Raw genomic sequence first — 23468 nt, 5'->3', positions numbered from 1 at the left:
CTCACAATGGAGGTCAGAGAGCTGACCTTGAAATTTCAGGAAACGAATCAATCAATACAGAAATTGGGAACCGATGATTTTCTTGAATTGCCTCATCCACTCGCTCAATGAGATCATCGGTTGACACTCGCTTCCTTCCCTAACCGCCTTCATCAAAGTTCCTGCATCATTGTCACATTTTGCTGTCATTCATTGAAGTTTCACCGTACACAATACTTATTCGTCGATGAATTTCAGCTGCATTACACCCCTCAGCCTGAAGAAATCGAATTACCGCATGCACTTCACACTTGGCACACGTGCTAGCTGCGTGTTCAGAACTAAACTAAGTGATGCGGTGTGATTGAAGGCCATACTAGAGACACTGCGCAACACATATGCGCAAAGGTTCATCCGATTTTTGTGCGGGTTTTATTTCCGACCGATCGGACCTTGAAAAAAAAAATAAGCTTTGTATTACATAACAGTTACAGTTAAGAATGTTTAAAGGAACTATTAGTTTTAGATAAAAATAGATTACCTTGTTTTAGTAATTTACACCAATTCAGTAAATCTTACTACTAAAATCAGCCTGTAATAATATTAAAGTGAAACTTGTAAACTTGTAAAAAGCAAAATATAAATTTGTCACAATTAAAATAATTTATGTATGAAATAAAATGAAATTTATATATAAAACAAAAAATAACCAATATACAATTCCGCAATAGTTTCTTAGGCAGATGGGAATGTTTTTGACATAAATGTACAATATTACAAGACAAGAGTGTCACTGTATCTATACTGGATTTTTTTTCAGTTAAACATTAAAAGAATTAATTACATAAAATAACAATTTTCAATTTCATTAAATCTATAATTTTTTTCTTAAAATAAGTGACTTACTTTACCCTCTAGCTAGTTATTTGGAGAGGGCTTACATTAAATTATATAATTTACTATTTTAAGCAAGCTTGCATCAAAGACAGAAGTCAAACAAACAACTGTCATTTTTTTTAATCAAAATTATATATGGTTTTTCACATGCAAGCAATTAATCTGCAAAAACCAGACTTACTCAAACTGGTATTAAGAAGGGAAATAATGAAGGATTACTTCAGTCTATAGTCTATATATCTATGTAAATGAATGGTAATATTATAGAACATCAAACTGCATGTTTCTGATATTATAAAACAATAACAAGAAACAAATATCTAAATGATACTGTTCGATCATGGAAGCATATGCTTTTTTTTTCTTATCTAGTTGGTTTGTTATAGATTGCTTCTTCGGAACTACTTTTACATTAAGAACATATTATCTAATTAGTCAAAAAATTATATTCTTTTGAATCATCAAAAGAACATTTAAGCAAAATTATTTGTGAAATGTGTCTATAGTTAAATAATAATACTTAAGCAATAATTTAAATATTAAAATATAACGTTATCTTAATCATATGAATATTTGTGTACATTCATATGAATAATATTTGTAATGATCAGGCATCTCGATGGTGCGATGAATTACCATTCTCAATACACCAAGAGGCAAGATTTACACACTGAACAGATATCTTAATATTTTTCCAGGATGATGACTTTTGAGACATAAGAATTAAAAAACTAAACAGCTAATGTATACCTATCTCATGATTATTCAATAACAGAAAAGAATGAAAAAGCAAACTACCATTAACCATAGGATATTAATTAACAAGAAGAAATAAAAAAATGTATACACTACCTGTAATTTCTAGCCCATACTAATATGCTAGGTACATGTATAGAAGTTGCAGCAAACCACAATAATAATAATGTAACATGATAATTAATCTCTGTTAAATCTAACAGATCTGCAGGAATATCTTTAATATCCTGTGTTATATCTTTTATCACTTCAAATTGTTCTTTCACAACATCACTGCTTGTATTAGTATCAGTACTTTCAGTAGCACTTACAACATTATCTCCATCATCATCATCATCATCATCATAATTCTGAATTTGTGGTAATGAAGAAGTTTTCTTAAATAGTTTATCACGACACAAAGTAATAAACCTGCGTTTAACAACTTTATATGGATGTAACATTAATTGCTCTAGATAATCCTCATACAATGAACATACCTTTAACATAATAAAAAATTAAATCACAAATTTAAGTATAAGAATGAATTCTCACATGTGTTTTTAAATATCTAATTTAATTAACACATACTAACTTTCACTATGAGAAAATTTTAATATTATTCTTTACTAACTAACGTAAAAAAAAAGTTTCCTTTCATAAGATTAATCAGATAGCTGGGTAAAATTTGATTAAATAAATATGTATAGTTAAAATTGTAAAACAAATTAAAATGTCAGCAGAAGAACACTTTATTTTAAACAGAGGAGTCAGGGATATCAAATGAATTGCTTCTGTAATGGATTTAAATCAATCAAAATTGAGTCACTGCCGTTAAAACTGAATTCCAATAACCAAAATTCTTCGTCTTAAGACGAAGTCTTAAACTTCAATTTAAGACTTTGATATTATATCACAAGCCAGCTGTCAAAAAAATAATCAGCAAAATTCTGCTAAAAATAATTAGAAAATGAGTAAACGTAATATAAATTACAGTGAACAAATAAAAACAATGATTTAACACACAACTTAACTAAACTTGATATAAACGAGAAACATAAAATAAATACACAGGAATCAAGAAAACACTGAAAAACCATTTACAAATATTTACTTAAAATCTACGACTACATCGCCACTTTATTTGTTAAACAATCATAATCAGTAAATATTGGAGAAACAGTGTAAGAAAATAAAATAAATAAATGAAGGAATAATAAATTTTGTAATCCATTTTTTTAAATATTGTGCCCAATCCCAACTTTCTAGCTCTTTTCTCAACTCTTCCTGAATATAAAAATTATATCATCCTCATCCCTGATCATAAGGAACTAAGAAATTATAACTACACAAATTACCATCAGTAACTCATATTTTATTTATTTAATCTTTGGTTGATGAAATTACCAAAAGCCTTGAAGCTTGTATGTAGAATATGGAAGTGAAAAAATGCCATGCCCGACTAGGATTCGAACTGGGACCTCCAGGTTACATTCTAATGTATTTCCTTCATCATCCCTTATGGGCCTCATTTAGACATTAAACAATGAATGTTTAAAGTTAATTTTTAAGGGTCTTCAAAATCGCTTAATAAATCTAAAAAAATTTTAAATACCTTAATTTAAATCCTTCTTGCAACTTCTTTCTGTCTAATGACATGTTTGGGGAAGACATTCTTTACATCTGATTTGACTAATATTAGGCCATTATTGTAATATGTAATGATGTAGAACACCCCAAAAGACACATAACAGTAGAAATTGACAATAATACTACAATAATAAAGATCTACTGTTCAGCGATTGTAAACTGATGCCCAAGTGTTTGTGTGTTATATTTTTATGTTCTGACTGAACCTGAAAATAATAGTATTATAAACTGTCAAAATTTATTTAATAACATTATTTGGAGGCACACCTGGTATATAAAAATAGAACTGATTCACACATTTTATTATTAGTTTATGAACAACCACCAAACAGTTCATTCAAATGTCTGTCACCTTCAACTTCTATAATTATATATATTTTAAGTGCATGTTACATATTTGTGTTTCTTACTATTTTACTTAGATCACCACATTCCACAGTAATGGACTAGCATAATCACACCAGATAATGGAAACCGGTTCTTGAAACATGCCATTAGACATAAAAAAAGAAATACCAAGACACACAAATTATTAATATATACTTCTACATTTTTTAAATGTTTAAGGATAGGAGACATTCTTTTCCTATCTCTTCTTCAACATATCTGGTCTGAGAAATCTGTTCTAACTTTTAATAACTTTTGAGCTGTGATACAATTTCTTCCTGAGATTTATCTAAATGAAATTCATTAAATTACTTTTCATAGATTCTCAAAATTTACTTACTATAAGCTTGTAATAGTTCAATAAATAAATATATTCATTAATGCGTTTTTTTTTTTTCAAAAGATTAATTAAGTTACACAACATATAGTATATCAAACTTAAATCCATTATGCTCTTCTTTATTTTCTACTCATATTCATCTAAAGAAACAAGCAGAAACAATTTACTTATAAAACACTTCTTTTTTTACTTTTTTAAAAGTGGAAACAACACACACGGTAACAACAACCAGTAATTATTTCCTTAAGAACTTTCAATGCTATTACTGCATTGGAATGACTGCAATCTAACTGTTTTGGAAGTTTTAGTCTCCAATGCTTTTACCATTTACAAAGGTTTAAGACCTTCAACCAATAATGACATTAACACAAAATTTAATACCTGGAGCTGGCTGCTTTTTGAGTATTAAATCACTTCAATAACTCTTACAACAATAATTTTCTTGGTTGCTCAGAAACAGATCACATTTCATAACTCACAATATTCTGCTCTATTCTCTATCATCTGGTTCTTAAAAATATAAATAATAAAATAAGCTTAACTTAAATAGTAACTAAAACTTATTAAGAAACAAATCCTTTTTTATTCAGAGTGAAGTTCTTGTATGAAAAGTTAAAAGCACCAAATAAAATAAATTCTTCGCTCAATTAGCAGTTTGTAAAAAATATCAGAATCTATTTATTATACCAGAATATTAAATTCTATATTTATTTACTGAAAACAAAATTGCAAAAAACTCACCTTAAGGAAATAAAAAACACAGCCCACAGCTAATGCAAGACCTCCACTAGCACTATAACATAAACCTAACATGAATACTGCGACAATAACTGGCATTTTACCCACACCTGCTAAAAGCCAATCTGACCAACTAGGTACAAACCGACCAAGAAACCTAAAAACGAAAAATTATATCCAATTAGTATTTAAAAATTTATAGTAGAATTTCATTGATTTATTAGTGTGATAAAATGAAGGAAATAATTACAAATAAATTCATATATATACAGAGTGATTCTAAACTGCACAGCAATTTCTTGGATGATTCTATGGCCTTTTTATAAGTAAGAAAAAAAGTTCACATAAACATAGGTCAGAAAACGGTTAGTTAGCAAGTTTCAGCTCATGAAATATTTAACCCAGCTTTCTGCTCCCTCTGTGAAATTAAACCGTATTAAAATTCTTAGGGTACAAATCAAGGGATAAATTTGGTGTTTCCTTATGGTTTTTGATCTAAAAAATTGATTAAAAGTGGTCCCTGACCTCTACCTCACTTAGGTTTAAACAAAACTGGGGGTAAAACACAAAAATGTTTTGCTGGAAAATACATTTTTTTAGGTATGAAATAAGATAACTTTGTTAATTTACCAATAAACAAAAAAAAATTCTAGTTAACTTTATAGAGAATTTAATTCTAAGAAAATTGATGTAAATAATGCTTGTTAGAATTAAACATAAATTTGAGAAAGTTAATAAAAAACACAAACTGAATCGGAAAAGTGATGCAGATTTAAATGAAACAATTTACATACAAATGATAAAAAATTATAAAAATAAATTTGAAAGACATCCCACTAAAGCATATTAAACATTTTATTTTTTCATGCAATAACAAAAACAGCTGATCAACAATTACGCTTAGTGTCTAGAATTAGAATATACATTTGAACGGTGTCTGTGCTGTTGTTTGGTCAGTCATTCACAATGGGCAATCTGTTTTCATTTGGAGAGTTGACGATGTTGTTAATTTATGGTAAAGTAAATAAAAATGGATTGGCTGAATGTATTGACTGCGAAAATTATCAGATCGAAGAGTATCAGTTTGTAAAACATTTGAAGAATTAGAGAGGCCAGTTCAAGAAACTGGTATGCTTAAACTACAAAAATTTGATGCTGATTGTGAACGTTTTGTAAGAAATGCCAATGCTGTAGAAGCAATATTGAATGAGATACAAGTATCTTCCAGTTCAAGCACCAGAAGGTTGTTACATCGCTTTCATGTTTCGTAATCAAGTGTGTGGCAAATGTTGCAGGAGCGACAATTATACCTGTTCCATACAACACGCATACGAGTTATTACCACCTGGTTTTAATAAACAGATGAAATTCTGTCGATGATTAATTAAAAAATATGAACATCATCCGATTTCTTAAGTAATATTCTAATTGCTGATGAATCCTGTTTTACAAAAAATGGCATTGTAAATAATCGAAACTCACATTGGGGCAAAAGAAAGTCCCATGAGACTGCTACAAGTCATTTCCAGCGCACTTTTTCATTTAATGTATGGTGAGATCTTCTTGGCGATAACCTCGTAGGACCTTTTATCTAACTGCCAAGGCTTAATGGATAGTGGTAAAAACCGCAAGTACCACTTGCATTTTTTGCTACAACTCTGATGGAACTAGGAAGATATTCCATCTACAGATAGAATGCAGTTGTGGTTTTTTAATGATACATAGCATGGATACGCTGAGCTGAACTATACATTTAATAGAATAGTGGCCACATTGAGCAACTGCTTTGAAGAAATGTTTGCAGCTTTATCAAGTAGCCATTTTATGTAAAAAGTTTTAGGAAAAACAAAAGATTTTTATTTTTTTTAAATTTATTTTTTATTTGTTTGTTTCTGCTACTAACAAGTTTTCTATTTGTTTTCATTTACAATATGTTGTTCAAACATTAAAACTGTTTTTTTTAATGATGAGCATCTGCTCTCTACTATCATGATGTGATGAATTATTTAAATAACATATTTAGTAAGCAATGGGTTGGTCGAAACAGAACATTAAAATGGCCACCTCGATCTCACAATCTCATGCTACCAGACTTTTTCCTTTGGGGTTGGATGAAGTCGTTAGTCTATTCCGCTTGTATTGGTACACAAGAAGAATTGAGACATTAAAATAATAGAAACTGGAGCTACTATTAAGAATAATAATGATGTTATTACATGTACCCAGCTAGCATCGATACGCTGAGCTGAACTATACATTTAATAGAATGGTGGCCACATTGAGCAACTGCTTTGAAGAAATGTTTGCAGCTTTATCAAGTAGCCATTTTATGTAAAAAGTTTTAGGAAAAACAAAAGATTTTTATTTTTTTTAAATTTATTTTTTATTTGTTTGTCTCTGCTACTAACAAGTTTTCTATTTGTTTTCATTTACAATATGTTGTTCAAACATTAAAACTGTTCTGTTTAAAATTTAACCACTTTTCTGATCCAGTTTATGTGTTTTGTTTCTAATTAAAGTTGAATTTCTCAAATTTGTGTAATTTTAATAGACATTATTTACATCAATTTTCTCAAAATTAAATTCTCTATACAGTTAACTAGTAGTCTTTATTTGTTTATTTGTAAATTAACAAAGTTATGGTACTTAGTAAGGGTCCCTTATAACCGATAAGTTATATGGGTTAAGTTATACTCCTAGTGAGATTATACTTTTGAAGCATTCTTACATGATATTCATGTTTACTGGCCACCTAGGCCAGTATATACGTTATAGGTAACGTATATATAATTTGTATATTTAATATTAATTAGATGTGGTAAGCAAGCAAAGCGAGCGTAGGTTATATTTGGTTACGTTATGTTTATATACATGCGCAATTCATCATTACATGGAATCAACATAATCTAATCAAAAACAACCTACGCTCACTTCAATCGCTAACCTCGTCTAATTAACGTTAAAAATAAAAACTATATACAATAAGTTATACGTATATAAGTTTTATCGTGTCGAGTCGCGTATAAAGGTTATATTTCAGTAGGGGTCCCGTATAACCAATAAGTACCAAAGCTACTTTATTCCAAACCTAAAAAAAGTGTATTTCCTGAAAAAAATTGTTCGTGTTATCCCATTTTCTAAAATCTAAGTGAGATAGACGTCTAGGATCACTTTTATTCAATTTCTTAGATCAAAAACCCTGAGGATGCACCAAATTTACCACTCAACTTGTACTCCAAGAATTTTATTACAAAGAGAAAAACTCATGAAACATTTACGGAAAAAAGCCTAAATGTTTCACAAGCCTAATCTTGCTAACAAACCATTTTCTGACCTACGCTTAGTGTTAGATGACCTACGCTTAGAATTTTATTTTTGGCTATAGAATCATCTCCTGAGAGATTGTCATGCAATTTGGAATCACCTACATGTATAAATAAATATATATTCACAAAATAACAACTTAACCAAAAAAACAGTAACAGAGAAATCTGAAAAAACCAATACCAATAGTCGACTTTTGTGGGATTCCGCATCAGCAGTCAGTATATAATTCTATAATTACATTAAACAGATAATGAAAAAATAAAAAAAACCTTAAGATAAAACACTCAACTACCACAAAATTCATAATAAGACACCTCCATGCCATTACTGGAATGATATAAATTAAAATGTCACACATCTATGTTTGTAATCTTTGTTGAAGATAACCAAAAATTACTGAATACTTAAATCAATTAACTACTTTTCAGTGTCTAATTATTTCCAAAACTTTTGTGGTGTAAGCCATCGTTTTAAATAGAGAAAAAAGATAAAAATTGCTACATACAAGGTCAGGTCAGTGCAGTGGATGTTGAAGTTTTCCCCATGAGACTAATTATTAAACAGTTTTTGTTGTAGTATGCAAGTGTTATCATGAAGAAACAAAATCCCACTAGTCAGTTTCCCAAGTCTTTGGTTCTACAAAGCAAGCCAACATATTTTAATTTCTTATTATGTACTGGAGTTCGCAGTACTTGCATAATCAAGGAACTCTATAAATAATAACCCTTTGTTATCCCAAGAAACAGTGGTTCTAATCTTTGTTTGACCAATCTTACTTAAACTTGTTTAGCTTTGGAGATGATAAATATTACTGTATGATATCCAAGTCTAATCTCCCAAAACAATGTAGTTAACCAGTTCATCTACTTAATCTTGATAATGCAGTAAACTCTTTTGAGCTTTGCAAGATGTTTTTCCTTGTATTCATCTGTTCAACAATTTTCGGCACCCACATGGTCCACACCTTTCTGTAACCCACCAACTGCTATATCCTTCTGTGTGAACATTCAAACAAGCATTTCTTAAACTTTTAATATAATCACAATTATTGTGAACACATAAAAAATAGATTACTGTTTGAATCTCACACTATACATGACTCTTCATTACAGAGGCTATTTCAGCACAGACATATATGATAGGAATACTGATGCCCACAGATAACTAATGATACAAAATTTGCTAAATAAGATATATGTATTCCCAAGATATAAATAAATCTGTGGGAAAGTTAAAACCTTAAAAAACAATTTTGAAGAAACATAAAATTATTGAATAACTATTTTTTTTACATAATAGAAGGAAGTTGGTATGTTAATTTATAAAGTAAAAACTGGTTTGTACATTTAATAATGTTTTTAATTTCATTATTTATATTTATTTTGTAAATTTTTAAGTTTATATTTATTGAAGAGATCAGTAATTTTCTTTTGAAAAAAGCGTTCTTTTACATTTGTATGATAATATTGCAAATCTGCTGTAATATTACTAACTCAATTCAACTTTTGTTTCTTATATCATCCCTATTTATGAGGATTTCATCTTCTTCTGATGCATTATGTAACTACCTGGAGAAAACTCACACTCTTCTTCCATAGTTATTGCAATAAATGATCCTTTTAAATAGAAGCAATCATTACATTTTAAAATTAAAATTTTGAGTACAGTGTAACTTTTCTACAAATGTAAGCCTTCCTTGGATATTTTTCAATCCCCAGCTAAATTCCAATAAATTAATTTTATTAAAGATGTGAAATAATTTTTTCCATTTCATTAATATATTTATTGCGGCCTATTTATTATAATACAAGCCACAATTTTTAACATCATGATCTCAGTGATTTTTGTGGAATGTTATACAACATGTCTAAGAAATATTATACGCAGCTCTTAACTTGTAAAATTCTTTAAGAATTCTTATACTAGCATTTTATTTTTCACAAAATATTACATTTTGTAGAAATATTCTCCTGCAATGTCATTTTAATCAACAATAATCCTTGTCCAAATTTTCAATTACACTTTTGTTTGGCAAATTGAACCATTAATAATTATGGTTAAATACAAGCCTATGTATTTGCATGAGCCTGCCCACACATGCGCGCACCTGCATGCACACATACACACACATATTGCCGCACATTATTATCACTGGGGTGAATTCAAGCTTAATTATAATTATAAAATTAGCGTAATTTTGTCACAAATGTGAAAACAAATAATTACAAAAATAAATTGCAATAACAGAACAATACACCGAAAGACTTTTATGCTTAATATATTAAAGATCTTTGCTGACACCAAATGTTTAATTTTTAGATTGACAATTCAGAGGAAAATATCAGTTTTGATTATCATGCTCTGAATAAAATTTATTATTTTAATTTTTTTTCACAAGTTTTCCTCCATAGAAGCAACAAAAGAAAGAGTTATATAAAAAAAAAGCCATTAAAACAGAAATTTTCATAACCAATAAAAAATTACTTAAGTTCTGTAATTTATATATACTTTACTATTACTCCATTATGAGCTAAATTCAAGTTTTCATTTTTACTGAAGACAAATGTTTAGAATTATTACTATTACATATATAAAGTTGATATTACATGAGAAGTATTACCTGAGAACAAGTTTGTTGACAGTTTGTCCACTAATAACAACACTGAAATATGCAAATACAGCAAATACGTAAACTAAAGCAAATCCAACCATGTACAATAAAATTGGGAGAAAAGCAAAATCTAATCCAGGATCTTGCAATATGATCCAATCTGGTACAGGAAAGAAGCCAAATAACTGTATTTTACCACTGTAAAAAATAAAAGTAAATTATAAATACGTTCTGGAATCCATCATCTAGAGAGGAACTGCACATTAAAAACATAAAAAAAATATTTACTTCTTTTATTCTCTCTCAAAGTTGCGTCATCAATTATTAACCAATAATAAATACCAATAGTTTGCACTGAACATAAAGAAAAACAGTTATAACTTTACTAAAATATCCTTTAATTTATAAGATCCTACTCGACAAGATGTTTCAGATACTGTGAAAATATCAATTTTTATAGGATGCAGTTTACAAACTTATCTGGGAACTACTTCTGCATCTTTTTCTGTACTACTGTTCTTTATTTCTATCCAAAATACTAATTATTTGCCTCATTAAAATCTTGTTCTACCGAACATAAAAGAAAAGTTATATTTCAGAAATTTCGGGGCAAAAGTGCTCAGATTAAATTAATAATAAAGTAAACAAATGTGAATCATTAAAAATTTTGAGCTTTCACTGCTTCCAGATACATAATCTGAATCAGAGATTTGCTGTTCAATCCAAATTCATTTTATTCAAACAGTCATACAAAAATAGCAGATTATGTATAATATACATTATTATCTTCAAAATTGATAAAATACATCTTCATATTATAAATTATATTTATATACTATCAACAGCATAATTCTGAAGAATTAGTGTCATGTTGAAAGAAGATTTAGGGCAAACTTAGGGTATGAATTATCAAACTAAATAACAAGATGATTGGCAAGAAGGTCCTGTTTAATCAGGTTTATTTCTCAAGCTTCCCTAAAATCTTTTTGGAGCCTGCTGGAATGCATTCATTTGTACTCTGTTAACTCACATGGAGCAATACCATATAAACTTTTTTTATGTTAGCATTCAGGTAACAAAATGGGATTATTTTGTTTTAGCTTGGTGGTATACTATTTGTACGTTAAATATTAGTGATGTGTTAAATTATATTTAATCACTAAGTTAATTCATTTTTAAGCCAGTATTTATTCTTTCATTACTATGTTTTACATGTCCTTTTTCACATGCGAGGGATTTAAATATTTCACAGTTGATTTCTAAAATTTACCTATTTTCTGGTCCTGAAAACATGTATTTATTTCTATGGTTATGATTGCATAATAAGATTTTATTAAATTTATTTATATGCTTATAAATGTTCCTGAAAGTATATTTTGAAGTTTCTATTATCATTACTACATTTTAAAATTTGCTATCTTCATTCTGTTTTATTTTTTTCATTCTACTGTCAACAATTGAATTAGATTTGTAAATTAATTATTTCATTGAATTTGAAAATTATTCTTATAGTCAAGAATTTTTGTGGAAAAATTTATGTGCTCGCATAAATTAAAAGAATATACAGGTGATTCATGAAGTGTTACTGGAACTTTTCTGAGCTAATTCTACAACTGAAAGTAATGAAAAAAGTTCACATAAACATTTCTGGTCCAGAAATGAATGCTCTGTTAATGAGTTATGACGAGCAATTATTTCACAGATTCCTGAGCAAAGAGAAAAATAAAACCATACTGAAATTCTAGTAACCTAAATTATGGGTAAACTTGATGGTCACTTATGGTTTTTGACCTAACAAATTGAATATAACAGGTTTCAGAACCTTATCATATCTGCAGTGGCTTTCGTAATATCCCACACAAAACAGAAAAATTTGTTGTCTAAAACTACGTTTTTCTATGCACTTTAATACAAAAACTTTGTTAAATGACTAATAAATGCGTAAAATTTAGTATCAAAACTTGTAGAGAATTTAATTCTGATAAAATTGATGTAAAATGGCCCAATAAAAAACTAATACAAGATGAAGATATTTAATTTTATTACCAAAAATTTCCTAAAATTTTACGCATTGAATGTAATGAACATATATATTTAAAGAATTATTTACATGAATATATATATATTCTAAAAGGGTAAATTAGATAAAGTTTTTTTTTGTGTTTAATACACTTTGATATATGTACCATTCATTGCCCTGCACACATCCAGACAGTAATCCAGCTCTTACCATGTAGGGTGTAATGGATGCTACTGTGACAACAATCCTATCCTGTAGGTGGTTGATGTCACAATTTTCTCCGTGTTTCACATGCCCACAAAAATAAATCTAGTAGGGTCATGTCTGGGACTTCTTAGTGCCCATGCGATTGGCCCTCCTCTACCAATCCACTTATTCCGAAACCAAATGTTTAATGCAGCACAAACATAGTTGCTGCAATGCGGCGGAGTGTCAACTTACTGATAGAGAAGTAATCCTTTTTCTTATTCGGTATCGTCAATCTATGGAAAGATGTAAAGTTCGAGCATATCACAGAAAGATCCCTATTAATTGTGCTTTCTTATAAAATGAACAGGCCCACAATAGTCATTCACCAGCCCACATGAAACATTGACTTCGGGAATGTCATGTTAATGGTCGATGTGGTTCTGATCCCCAAATTTTGCAATTGTGTTGATTTACTAACCCACTAACGTAGAATGTCACCTCACCTAAAAACATGACATTTTTCAGGCAGTCCTCATTTTTGTCAATGTTATTCAGTATTAGAGCTGCAAACTCCAACCTTTTCACTTTGTCATTGGGTTTGATTTCATGTAAAAGTTATCATATATGCATGTAGTTTAAGCCTCTTATACAACTCCCGACTCTGAACACTATAGATTTAGTTATTTATAACTCTAAGCTGCATCTTGCTAATGACTTTTTTGGGCTATGTGTACAAGATGCTCAGATCCGTTCCACATTCTGTTCAGATACGGATGGTCTGCCTGGTGACTTTCCCTTTAAAGTACCGCCTGTTTGGTGGGTAAACTAATTAAACCACTGGAGTATTGTTTTATTCATAGGCATGGCACCACCACATTCACGTCGATAATTATGCTGAACAGTGATAACTGATCTTATTTCAATAAATCAAATAATGCACTGAGCTTTATGTTACAGTGTTATCATGACTGAGAGTAAGACTGCCAAATGGATACGCAGTGAAGGTCACACAGTTGTGCCGACTGCGACAAATATTTGTGATGATAACCTTAATATAATGAACATAAATATGAAAACTGGATACTTTTTAACTGATTCCATTATTTCATGATTTTTTTTAAAACAAGAAGTTCTTTTATATATCCCCATATTACATAGAAGAAATATGATTCCACTAAATACAGAATGAAACAGGATTATTAAAATATTCAGCAATAAATTAAAAATTACATATTACACTATGAAATTTAAAGATTTATTGAACTTACGCCATTATAAAAGTAAGAATTTTGACAGCAGGTAATATATAATAGGGTCTAGCTCCCTGAATGACAGCAGTCATAACTAAAGGACAACTATTCTGTGCAGAGGCTAAACACTGCAACTGATGTCTTAAAGTCAGTAATAACACTGTTGCAACACTAGCAAGTAAAAGCGGTGAATAAAATCTGGCCAGTTGACCTAAAGTATCAATTACAGACTTTTCCATCCTGTAAAAAACCAAAATTTATCACATTGCTTAATAAAAAATTATGCAAATAAATTTAACTACAAATCTTTATATTATACAACTGATTTTTCTGATAGCAAGATGATAACAGCAGTTTAAATTTAGGAACACAAATGTTTGAAATAGTTGTTTATCAATTATAAAATTAAAATGTTTTAGGTTATGTAGATTACTGAAACTTATATTAAAAAAGTTACATAGTAAAGGAAATATAAATTTTCTAGAGTGATAATTCAGAGTAAGTGCTGTAAAAATTTGTGATGCGAATTAGTATAAATTTCTAATCTTAAATCTTTGAAAGCTTCTTCTATTCCATTACAGCTAAACACTACACATTTAAAATAAAATTTTGAATCACAAGGAAGTTCAAATTATTGTTTGAGAAGACTTTTTTATTTTTTATAAAGCAAAATGCCCAACCTCAGGAAAAAATTCTAGTTGTAAAATTGGTATGTATGAAAGATCTTCATATTAACATCTTCTTTAAATATGAAAAAATATATCATACATAATAAACTTTAAATTACAATGGTTTTTGTTACACTTGTAGTGAGCAGAATTGATGCTGATTTTGTAACCAATAAGTAAAGTTATCGATGACAATCTGTATACTGCAATATAACCAAGAGGCTAACGAGTTTGGAATATTTCGTTGTAATATTTAGAATTTTTTATGTTGTTTAACTGGAAAGTTTATTTCTAGTAGTGCAACCTATTACCTTAATTTTTTATAATAAATATTATCTGAGCATTGAAGGGTTATATCTGAAAGTAAATGTTAAGTTACATATTATCTTTGTACTCCATATTACATATTATCTTTGTACTCCATACAAGTTAAAAAAAGAGGCTTTTGTTATAATTTCTTCATTTATTTCCATAATCTAAGTTAATGTTGAACTTAAAATTGTACAGAATTACAAATCTGTTACTATTACGAATATATATAAGTTTTTGTAAAATAAATTGAAACAGATTTCAATTAATTTTTCAAAAGTAAATCTCTGAAGACTACACATAATAACATGGCTAAAATATGGTAACTAGTGAAGGGTGTTAAATTACATTTTCCAATATTGAAGGATAAACTAGTAACTCCAATCACTTAAAATTAAAATGGATATGTAACTAAAAAGTTCTAATGAAACATCTTCACAGTTTCAATGCTTGTCTTATAGTTTTCTTTAAAATAAAACAAATGTATAATTAGAATAAATAAATTACCTGATATTATAAGAACAAACTGGATCAAGAGTCAAATCAATATATGGATCCGAGTAAGAACTATCACTTGGCTTTGAAGACTGTAATCGGATCTGCATAAAATCACCTGTAGAACTAAAATACATTTAAATTAATATAATCTTCTTACAAGGTCATTAGTCAACTACAGATGAAGGTAAATTAACAATTTAATACAATAAATAATTTTGAAACAATAAAAAAGTTATCAAAAAAATAATACATTATGCAACAAGCCTATTAATTAACGATAGCCGCTAATGCACGTGCGATGTCAGCTATGACACAAGCCTTGGTGAGTATCATAAATTTTGCAATAGTATTTTTCTATAGCTGAGAAAATATTGGGATTATTTTTTTAAATCAATGATAGAATACATTATTTACAATTATTTTTAACATTTTTCCAGAAATACATTAAACAATACATTTCTGCAGCAATAGGTCTGTAGCTATAAATTCTCCCTTTTCTTAAATAATGATCAGTGTTAAAGACATTTTTTCCCTTAAAACCCAACATAATTAACAAAAGAATACAGTGTAATATGGAAACTTAGTGATCCATTGGTGTACTTTCAAATTAAACTCTGCTTGCTAACTACTAAATTGGATTACAATCTAAGTAAAAAACAAATGATATATTAAAAAATACCCGGCTTCTGATTGGTCACTAGTTGAAAAGAGAAGGACTGGTTGAACACCTGTATCATAATGAAAATCTGTTTCATAATGACTCATTATGACACAGGTTCCAGGAGGGTAATTCAAACATTATAATACAACCGTAGAAAATATTAAATATATATTTTTAATTAATTACAAAGAATATATATAACTATAATTAAATGATACTAAAATAAATAAAAAAAAACCCTAAGCAAAAAACTCTCTTGACAGTGTTCTCTGGGATTCCAAACACATTTATGTGACATTAAAACATGTTAGAAGATGTATTTTTTGACAATTCATAAAGCTAATTTGAAACATGATAATGTTCGACCACACACATTGTGTGCAAACAAAGAGGATCTTGTGAAGTTGAAATCTGAATTTATTCCACACTGTCTATACTTACTAGATTTGGTATTCTGTGATTTTCACTTTTCCACAATTAAAGTGGAACATTAAGAGATCACGGATGATACAGTGAAGGACCCAGTGAGGTCCTTCAGGAACTCAAGGACAAAACGGAAGACTGCCAGCATTCTTAATTGGCGGAATAAGAAAACTGGTCCACTGTTAAGAGAAGCAGGTAGCTGTAAACAGAGACTAAATGGAAACATAGATTTAAGTTTTCACAGCAAATAAAATGTACTTTTATGCCATATTTGTTTCATAAATTACCTCTTTTCATTCACAATGAAAAGATTGAGAGACTGTGCTTTACATTTCAGATAACCCCTGTAATTTATGAAGAGTACAATAGCTTTAAATTATAACAATACTAAGAGAAACTTAAATGTTACGTTGGTTATACTGATTTTTTTTATTCTCAAGCCTTAGCTTGGAAATACCAAATTTGTCTAAATTTATCTACGATCAGATGCAAAAACTGCTTATTTTTTAAAAATTAAACATTATTATAAGTGTATCAAACAGTAATTAATCCTAACAGTGATTAAATGTCACAGCTGTAGTGTTAATAATTGTGTCCATGGCAGTAATATTACAACTGCAACTTTAGTTTCAAGACTAATTTCATTTATTTTATTTTTCCTACTCATATTTATCCCCAGCACTTGGTTCTACATAATATTACACACTCAAATTTCCCTTCAGCCACAACACTCATACAATTTAAAAAGTCATAAAAAGGATCGTTCAGGTGTAGTTTTGCAAATATTGTGTTAGTTTTATGTTTATATTGAAGTATAAGAATATTGTACACAAAACTGAACAGAAATCAATTCAGTCAATGATAACCAGAAGAATTAATAATGTTTTGTATTTATATTAAGTAATAATAACAGCCGTAAACATCACATATGTTTTGTTTTGTGAAAATAATGAAGAAAACACTACCAAACAAATTTAAGAAATGTTATTAATATTACAAGGGTAAATCAAATTTAAAATTCTATGCAGCAAGCAGTTCTGAGCTGGATGCCGGAGTGGGGGGGTTAATGTTCAGTGTGAGAGGAGGAACCAGCTTGGTTAGCTCCTCCGCTCTTTTATATCGTCAGTATAACCATGAGTGCGCAAGAATTTCCGTCGTCTATTTCACATCGTACAAAGTTTTTAACTAATGAAGGCATTAAACCAGCAGAAATTTTAACTCTTTTAAAGGTACAGTTTGAGGACGCTACACTGTCCCAGAACAAAGTGTACACATGAGGAAGACAATTTAAGGGCACGTGAGAAAGTGTAGAAAATGAAAGTCATGATTGACGCTAAAGGTCAAGTCACACAGTTAACAGCATCCATGCCATTTGAAAGCTTATCAAAGGTGATCGCCAGTTCACTATTGAAGAAATCACACAGGTCAAGTCACACAGTTAACAGCATCCATGCCATTTGAAAGCTTATCAAAGGTGATCGCCAGTTCACTATTGAAGAAATCACGTCAGAAGTGGATATCAGCTATGGGTGAGATCAAGCCATTATCACTGATCATTTTGGCTTTAGAAAAACTAGTGCTCAATGGGTTCTGAAGGTGTTAACCAAAAATCAAAAACAGGTCATGCTGGAGATCTGTGAGAGACTTCTGAATTGATTTTGGCAAGAAGGGTTTGATTTTTTGAGGCGCATCATCATATGTGATGAGACATGGCTTCATCATTATACACCGAAGTCAAAAATGGTGAGTAAGGAGTGGTAAAGGAAGGATGAGAGCTCCCCAGTGAAGGCCAGAACCTGTCTGTCAGCCAGAAAAGTTCTTGCAGCGATTCTTTTTGACTCAAGGGTAGTTTTACTCATCAACTTTCTTCATGATTGACGCTAAAGGTCAAGTCACACAGTTAACAGCATCCATGCCATTTGAAAGCTTATCAAAGGTGATCGCCAGTTCACTATTGAAGAAATCACGTCAGAAGTGGATATCAGCTATGGGTGAGATCAAGCCATTATCACTGATCATTTTGGCTTTAGAAAAACTAGTGCTCAATGGGTTCTGAAGGTGTTAACCAAAAATCAAAAACAGGTCATGCTGGAGATCTGTGAGAGACTTCTGAATTGATTTTGGCAAGAAGGGTTTGATTTTTTGAGGCGCATCATCATATGTGATGAGACATGGCTTCATCATTATACACCGAAGTCAAAAATGGTGAGTAAGGAGTGGTAAAGGAAGGATGAGAGCTCCCCAGTGAAGGCCAGAACCTGTCTGTCAGCCAGAAAAGTTCTTGCAGCGATTCTTTTTGACTCAAGGGTAGTTTTACTCATCAACTTTCTTCACAATCAATGAATGGTAAATGCGGCTTACTATTGTCAGGTGCTACAGTCAACAAAAGCTGCCTACTGAAATAAAAGACGCAGAATGCCCATTAGAGATGTCATCCATCTCTATGATGTCAGGCCACACACCGCAATTTTGACAAGGGATAAATTAGAAAAAACTGCACTGGGAAACCTTCAATCACCCTCCCTACAATTCAGATTTTTTCCCCTGTGACTATTTTTTGTTTGAAAGAATCGCTTGGAGTAGAATGATTTGAAAACAACAAAGACATCAACAATTGTGTGCGCAATTGGTTGACAACTTGTCAGAAAATGTTTTATGAACAAGAAATATTCAAGCTTCCAAATTGTTGACAAAAGTGTGTAGATCATGCACGAGACTATACAGACAAATGATGAAGGAATGAAATTGTGTACATTACTAATCAATAAATTTATAAAAAATATTACTGCTTATATCTGATTCACCCTCATAAATACAATGCAGGTCGTACTAAAATTCTGAATTTTTTGTTTAATTTGATATATTAAATGTTATCCATTAGATAAAAGGAGAATTCTGAATTTAAAAAAAAAAAGACTGTATAAACCAAAAAACATACCTGTGAATTCTAGATGATAATATTAACACTAATAATTACAAATCAAATGAAGATGGTTTAAGAGCCAAAAGAATCTCTGAATATGTAATCTTGATTTTTAAAAAATTCTATTTCATGGTTTAATTCATTAATTATATAAAACTTAAAGATAGTCACCCACCTTACAATTTTGCTGGCGCCTTCATTCTTCCATGGTACAACAAATTTTATAACAACCTCATGATGTGTTTGATTTGTTTGTGAACAATTAGCAGTGTACACCCATAACCTGAATCAAAGGTAAGCTAAAATTAAACACACATAATTATATGCTATATCAGAAAAACTGTCGCCTAGGAATATAATTTTTTAATAAATAATTGAACTTTATTTTATAACAAACATGCTTCAGATGCTCACAATTTAATATATAGGTTGTACAAAAAAGAATACCAGGGTTTTAAAGCTCGTAAATATCTCTTAACTTTGATTTAAAATAATGAAACACAAATAAAAAAGTCACACTCTTAACAGTTTTACTCTATAAGCATCCAAGTGAGCAACTCTTGTAAAGCGACGTATACCCCAACCTACAGGAGAATTTGTCACATACTTTAACCAGCATATCTGGACTAATGGAAGCGATAGCTGCTTCAATCCTACGCCTCAAATCAGATAGATTAGTAGGTAGTAGAGACATAAACACAAGATCCTTTATAAAACCCCAAAAGAAAAAACCACATGGAGTCAGATCGGGTTTGAGACTGTGGCGACCACTGCAAACAAGTTCTGTAATCAGATCCATACCAATCAATTCAGTTGTTTGGTAAACATCATTCAACCAATCCCAAACAAAGTTATGCAAGCGAGGAGGCGCAAATTTTGTTGCCATATAAAATTCTCTGTTCCATCTTGTAGTTAAGGAAAGAGCCATGTATGCAGCAAATTCAAATAAGCTAGTCCTGTCTATAAACTTGCTATTACATTACACAGAATATATTTTAATTTTGAAGAGTCCTTTTTGGATTGTATGAGTTTGTGGGAATTTTCTGAGCCCAAGACACAGACATTACATGCGTTAACTTTTCTACAAAGATGAGATGCTGACTCATCACTAAACACAATACGAGCAACAAAGTTGTCATCTTCATGATGCAACATTTCAATTGCAGAGTTGGTATGCACAACATAGTCAATAGGCTTCAAAGCCTGTAACAGCAGAAAAATGATATAGATAAATATGCAAGTTGTCTTAAAACATTCCACACTGTCATCACTTTCACTACTAATTCACAGCTGACCTTCTAAATAGATTTTTTACGACTACACAGGAAAGACTAAAATACATTCAACATTTTCTTCAGACACCCCTGGTCATACCATACTCTTCCCTTTACATAGACTGATTATGCCATCAATGAATGTTATCGTCACTTGGAGGATCTCAATTAAACTTTCCACAGAACACATGCTGAAGTGTAGTTACAGAATCACATTTAGCAAATTGCAAAATACAGAAACCTTCTTGTTCAGGAGTTGCCATTTTTGCTAGTGGTGCTATTAAGAGGAAAAACAGAGAAGAATCAATTTATGGTTGCATTTTTGGTTGGTTTGGTTGCATGCACGCAACTAAAATGATCCTTTTTGCTCTTTAATTTTAGCGTTAAATTAACACTGTATACCACACTGAAGTGATATTACAGTAAATTAAAACTCTGACATTTTTTTTTGTACATTCTTTTTGTTGAATTAAATTTTCAATTCAATACTCACTGCAGAAGTAAAATTTATTTTACTCTTAAAAATTTCTTAATATCTTATTTTTTCTCAACTGCCTCATCCTTTTTTTATTTTACTGTTTTAATTCAGGGATGGTGCCTAATAATTATAAAACATGTAGTAGTAACTTAAAACCTTAATTTAAGCTGCAATCACTATTATTTATCTTGAATTTGTTGTAGATGTTTCAAGTTCTTTGGTAAAGTCAAAATACCATGTTAAGAAATATGAATAATAGGAAAATTACTGAACTTGTATTCTTCAATTAGATCCATAATGGTAGTAAACAATCAGAATGAAGCTGATTGCTTGAGTTATTCTCAAGGTTCCTCTTAAGTCTTTGCTAACTGAATGTGAAAACACAATCTAAATATTCCCAACATCGGGTGGGATATGGACTCTTTCTAATATTAATTATTATTAACTCTTAAAATACTATAAATCACTGTGGAGAACAATGGTCAACACACGTTATACTAATGTAAATGTGTATAAGGTTATTAAAATTAAACATAACATTTGCATTTGTACAGTGCCATCTGTCTCGGTGACAGAACCATGGGAAAAAATTACAGAAATGTATCATTCTAAAAAATCTTGAAGTTTATAGGGTCATTATACAGAATCAATAAATATAAGCAGCACTTGGGAGAAAAAATATGTTCATTTTATACTGTCATTTCTGTGATAAAACATTTTATAAACTAATTTTGATTTATATCTTTTTGAGTGTACATGTTCTTCTTACCTGTATGCCTGCCAAACCGCTTCCAGTCCAGGTAAATTAATTCTATAAAAAATAGCACCAGGTGTAGATCTTTGTATCAATGTAGTCTGCATTGGTGAAAAAAAGTTTGGTAAAGATGTAGGAACTATAAGGCGTTCTTTAGTATCATGAATATCAAAATGAAGTTTCAACTGTCAATAAAGATTATAAAAAATAAATATTTTAAAATTACATAAAAGATAAATGAAACATTAAATTTGGAAAGTGAAAAAAGAGAAAACAATTACAGAGAAATAATGAGAAAGGTGGAAAATGGAGGTAAGCACAAACTGATGAAGGGTAGAAATATTCAAGGACTGTAAAAATTAAAAGTTTTGAAGCAAACAATTTTTCTTTCATAACTAAGCAAAATAATTAACACAAAAAGACTGAATAAAAAGTTATGTAACATTACAAACACAGAGACCACAAAAAATTGAGAAAATCATTGAGAATACGTTTAGATGCAAACATTCCAACAACTGATATTTGTTAACAAAATATATAGTGCATTATTTATGACTAAAATCAAAACAAAATAACCCTCACTAATTTGAACCAAATGAAACCCAAGAATAGTTCATATAAACAGAAGGGAGTCGGGAATGAGAATAATAAGGGTATTAAGTAATGTGCTGTATAATCTACTAACACTGTATGTACATCTATTTGAAGTATTAACTAATATAAATTTTAACATAATTAACAATATCCAAAAAAGTATTTATTTAAGTTTTAATTGTAACAGAAATAGTTATAAGAAATTATTTGAATTTCATTTAAAGAATTACTTTTTAAACAGTGCTGCTTGAAGTTGTTTAAATGTAAGCAGTTCATTTGCCAATGGGCAATCCTGACAATTGAAATAGTTCAATTAATTGAAAGAGGCAGAAAATTATAAAAGTTTTTGAAAATAAAAAATTAAATTAATGATATCCACCTACCTTGGAGGTGTATCCACAATAGTAGAAAAGTTATTAATGGGTAAATCAAATAATAAGAATGTAAAAGATGGATCAATAATTTAGAAATAGAAGTCTATCAAGATAAACATCTAGATGATCAAGAAAATTTCATGTAAGGATCCAAATAAATAGGATGATACTGTAATTCATACAACATGACAATAAATTCTCATTCTATATAACAGCCAGCAGTCATTATTTTATGATAGAGAACTCTCTTTCTAAATAAATCAGTGAAAACACACATCTTTCTAAGCTTTAATGCAGCAGCATCAATAAAGTACTAAAGTGGGACTAAAGTAGGAAGTAAACCTTCCTTCAAGATGTTACGTCCTTTGTATATAGCCAAATAGCATATT

The 23468-nt window shown here is 29.9% G+C and overlaps 1 protein-coding gene across 2 annotated transcripts in view; it reads right to left on the bottom strand.

Annotated features, from left to right (window-relative positions):
• Positions 1-23468, bottom strand: part of PGAP1 (GPI inositol-deacylase) — a 92251-nt gene that overhangs the window by 8084 nt on the left and 60699 nt on the right. For both annotated transcript variants that reach the window (XM_075375244.1, XM_075375245.1), the window contains 7 exons: positions 22127-22296; positions 19781-19888; positions 15608-15721; positions 14142-14363; positions 10674-10862; positions 4730-4883; positions 1729-2111 (listed from right to left, as the gene is read on the bottom strand). In XM_075375244.1, coding sequence (XP_075231359.1) covers positions 1729-2111; positions 4730-4883; positions 10674-10862; positions 14142-14363; positions 15608-15721; positions 19781-19888; positions 22127-22296 — 1340 coding nt within the window. The remainder of the gene's footprint in view (positions 1-1728; positions 2112-4729; positions 4884-10673; positions 10863-14141; positions 14364-15607; positions 15722-19780; positions 19889-22126; positions 22297-23468) is intronic.

The sequence above is a fragment of the Lycorma delicatula genome, chromosome 9 (genome assembly GCF_047948215.1).
Source record: "Lycorma delicatula isolate Av1 chromosome 9, ASM4794821v1, whole genome shotgun sequence".
Taxonomy (NCBI): Eukaryota; Metazoa; Arthropoda; class Insecta; order Hemiptera; family Fulgoridae; genus Lycorma; species Lycorma delicatula.
The sequence above is the reverse complement of the archived record's forward strand: the minus strand, read 5'-3'. Positions and strand labels throughout refer to the sequence as shown.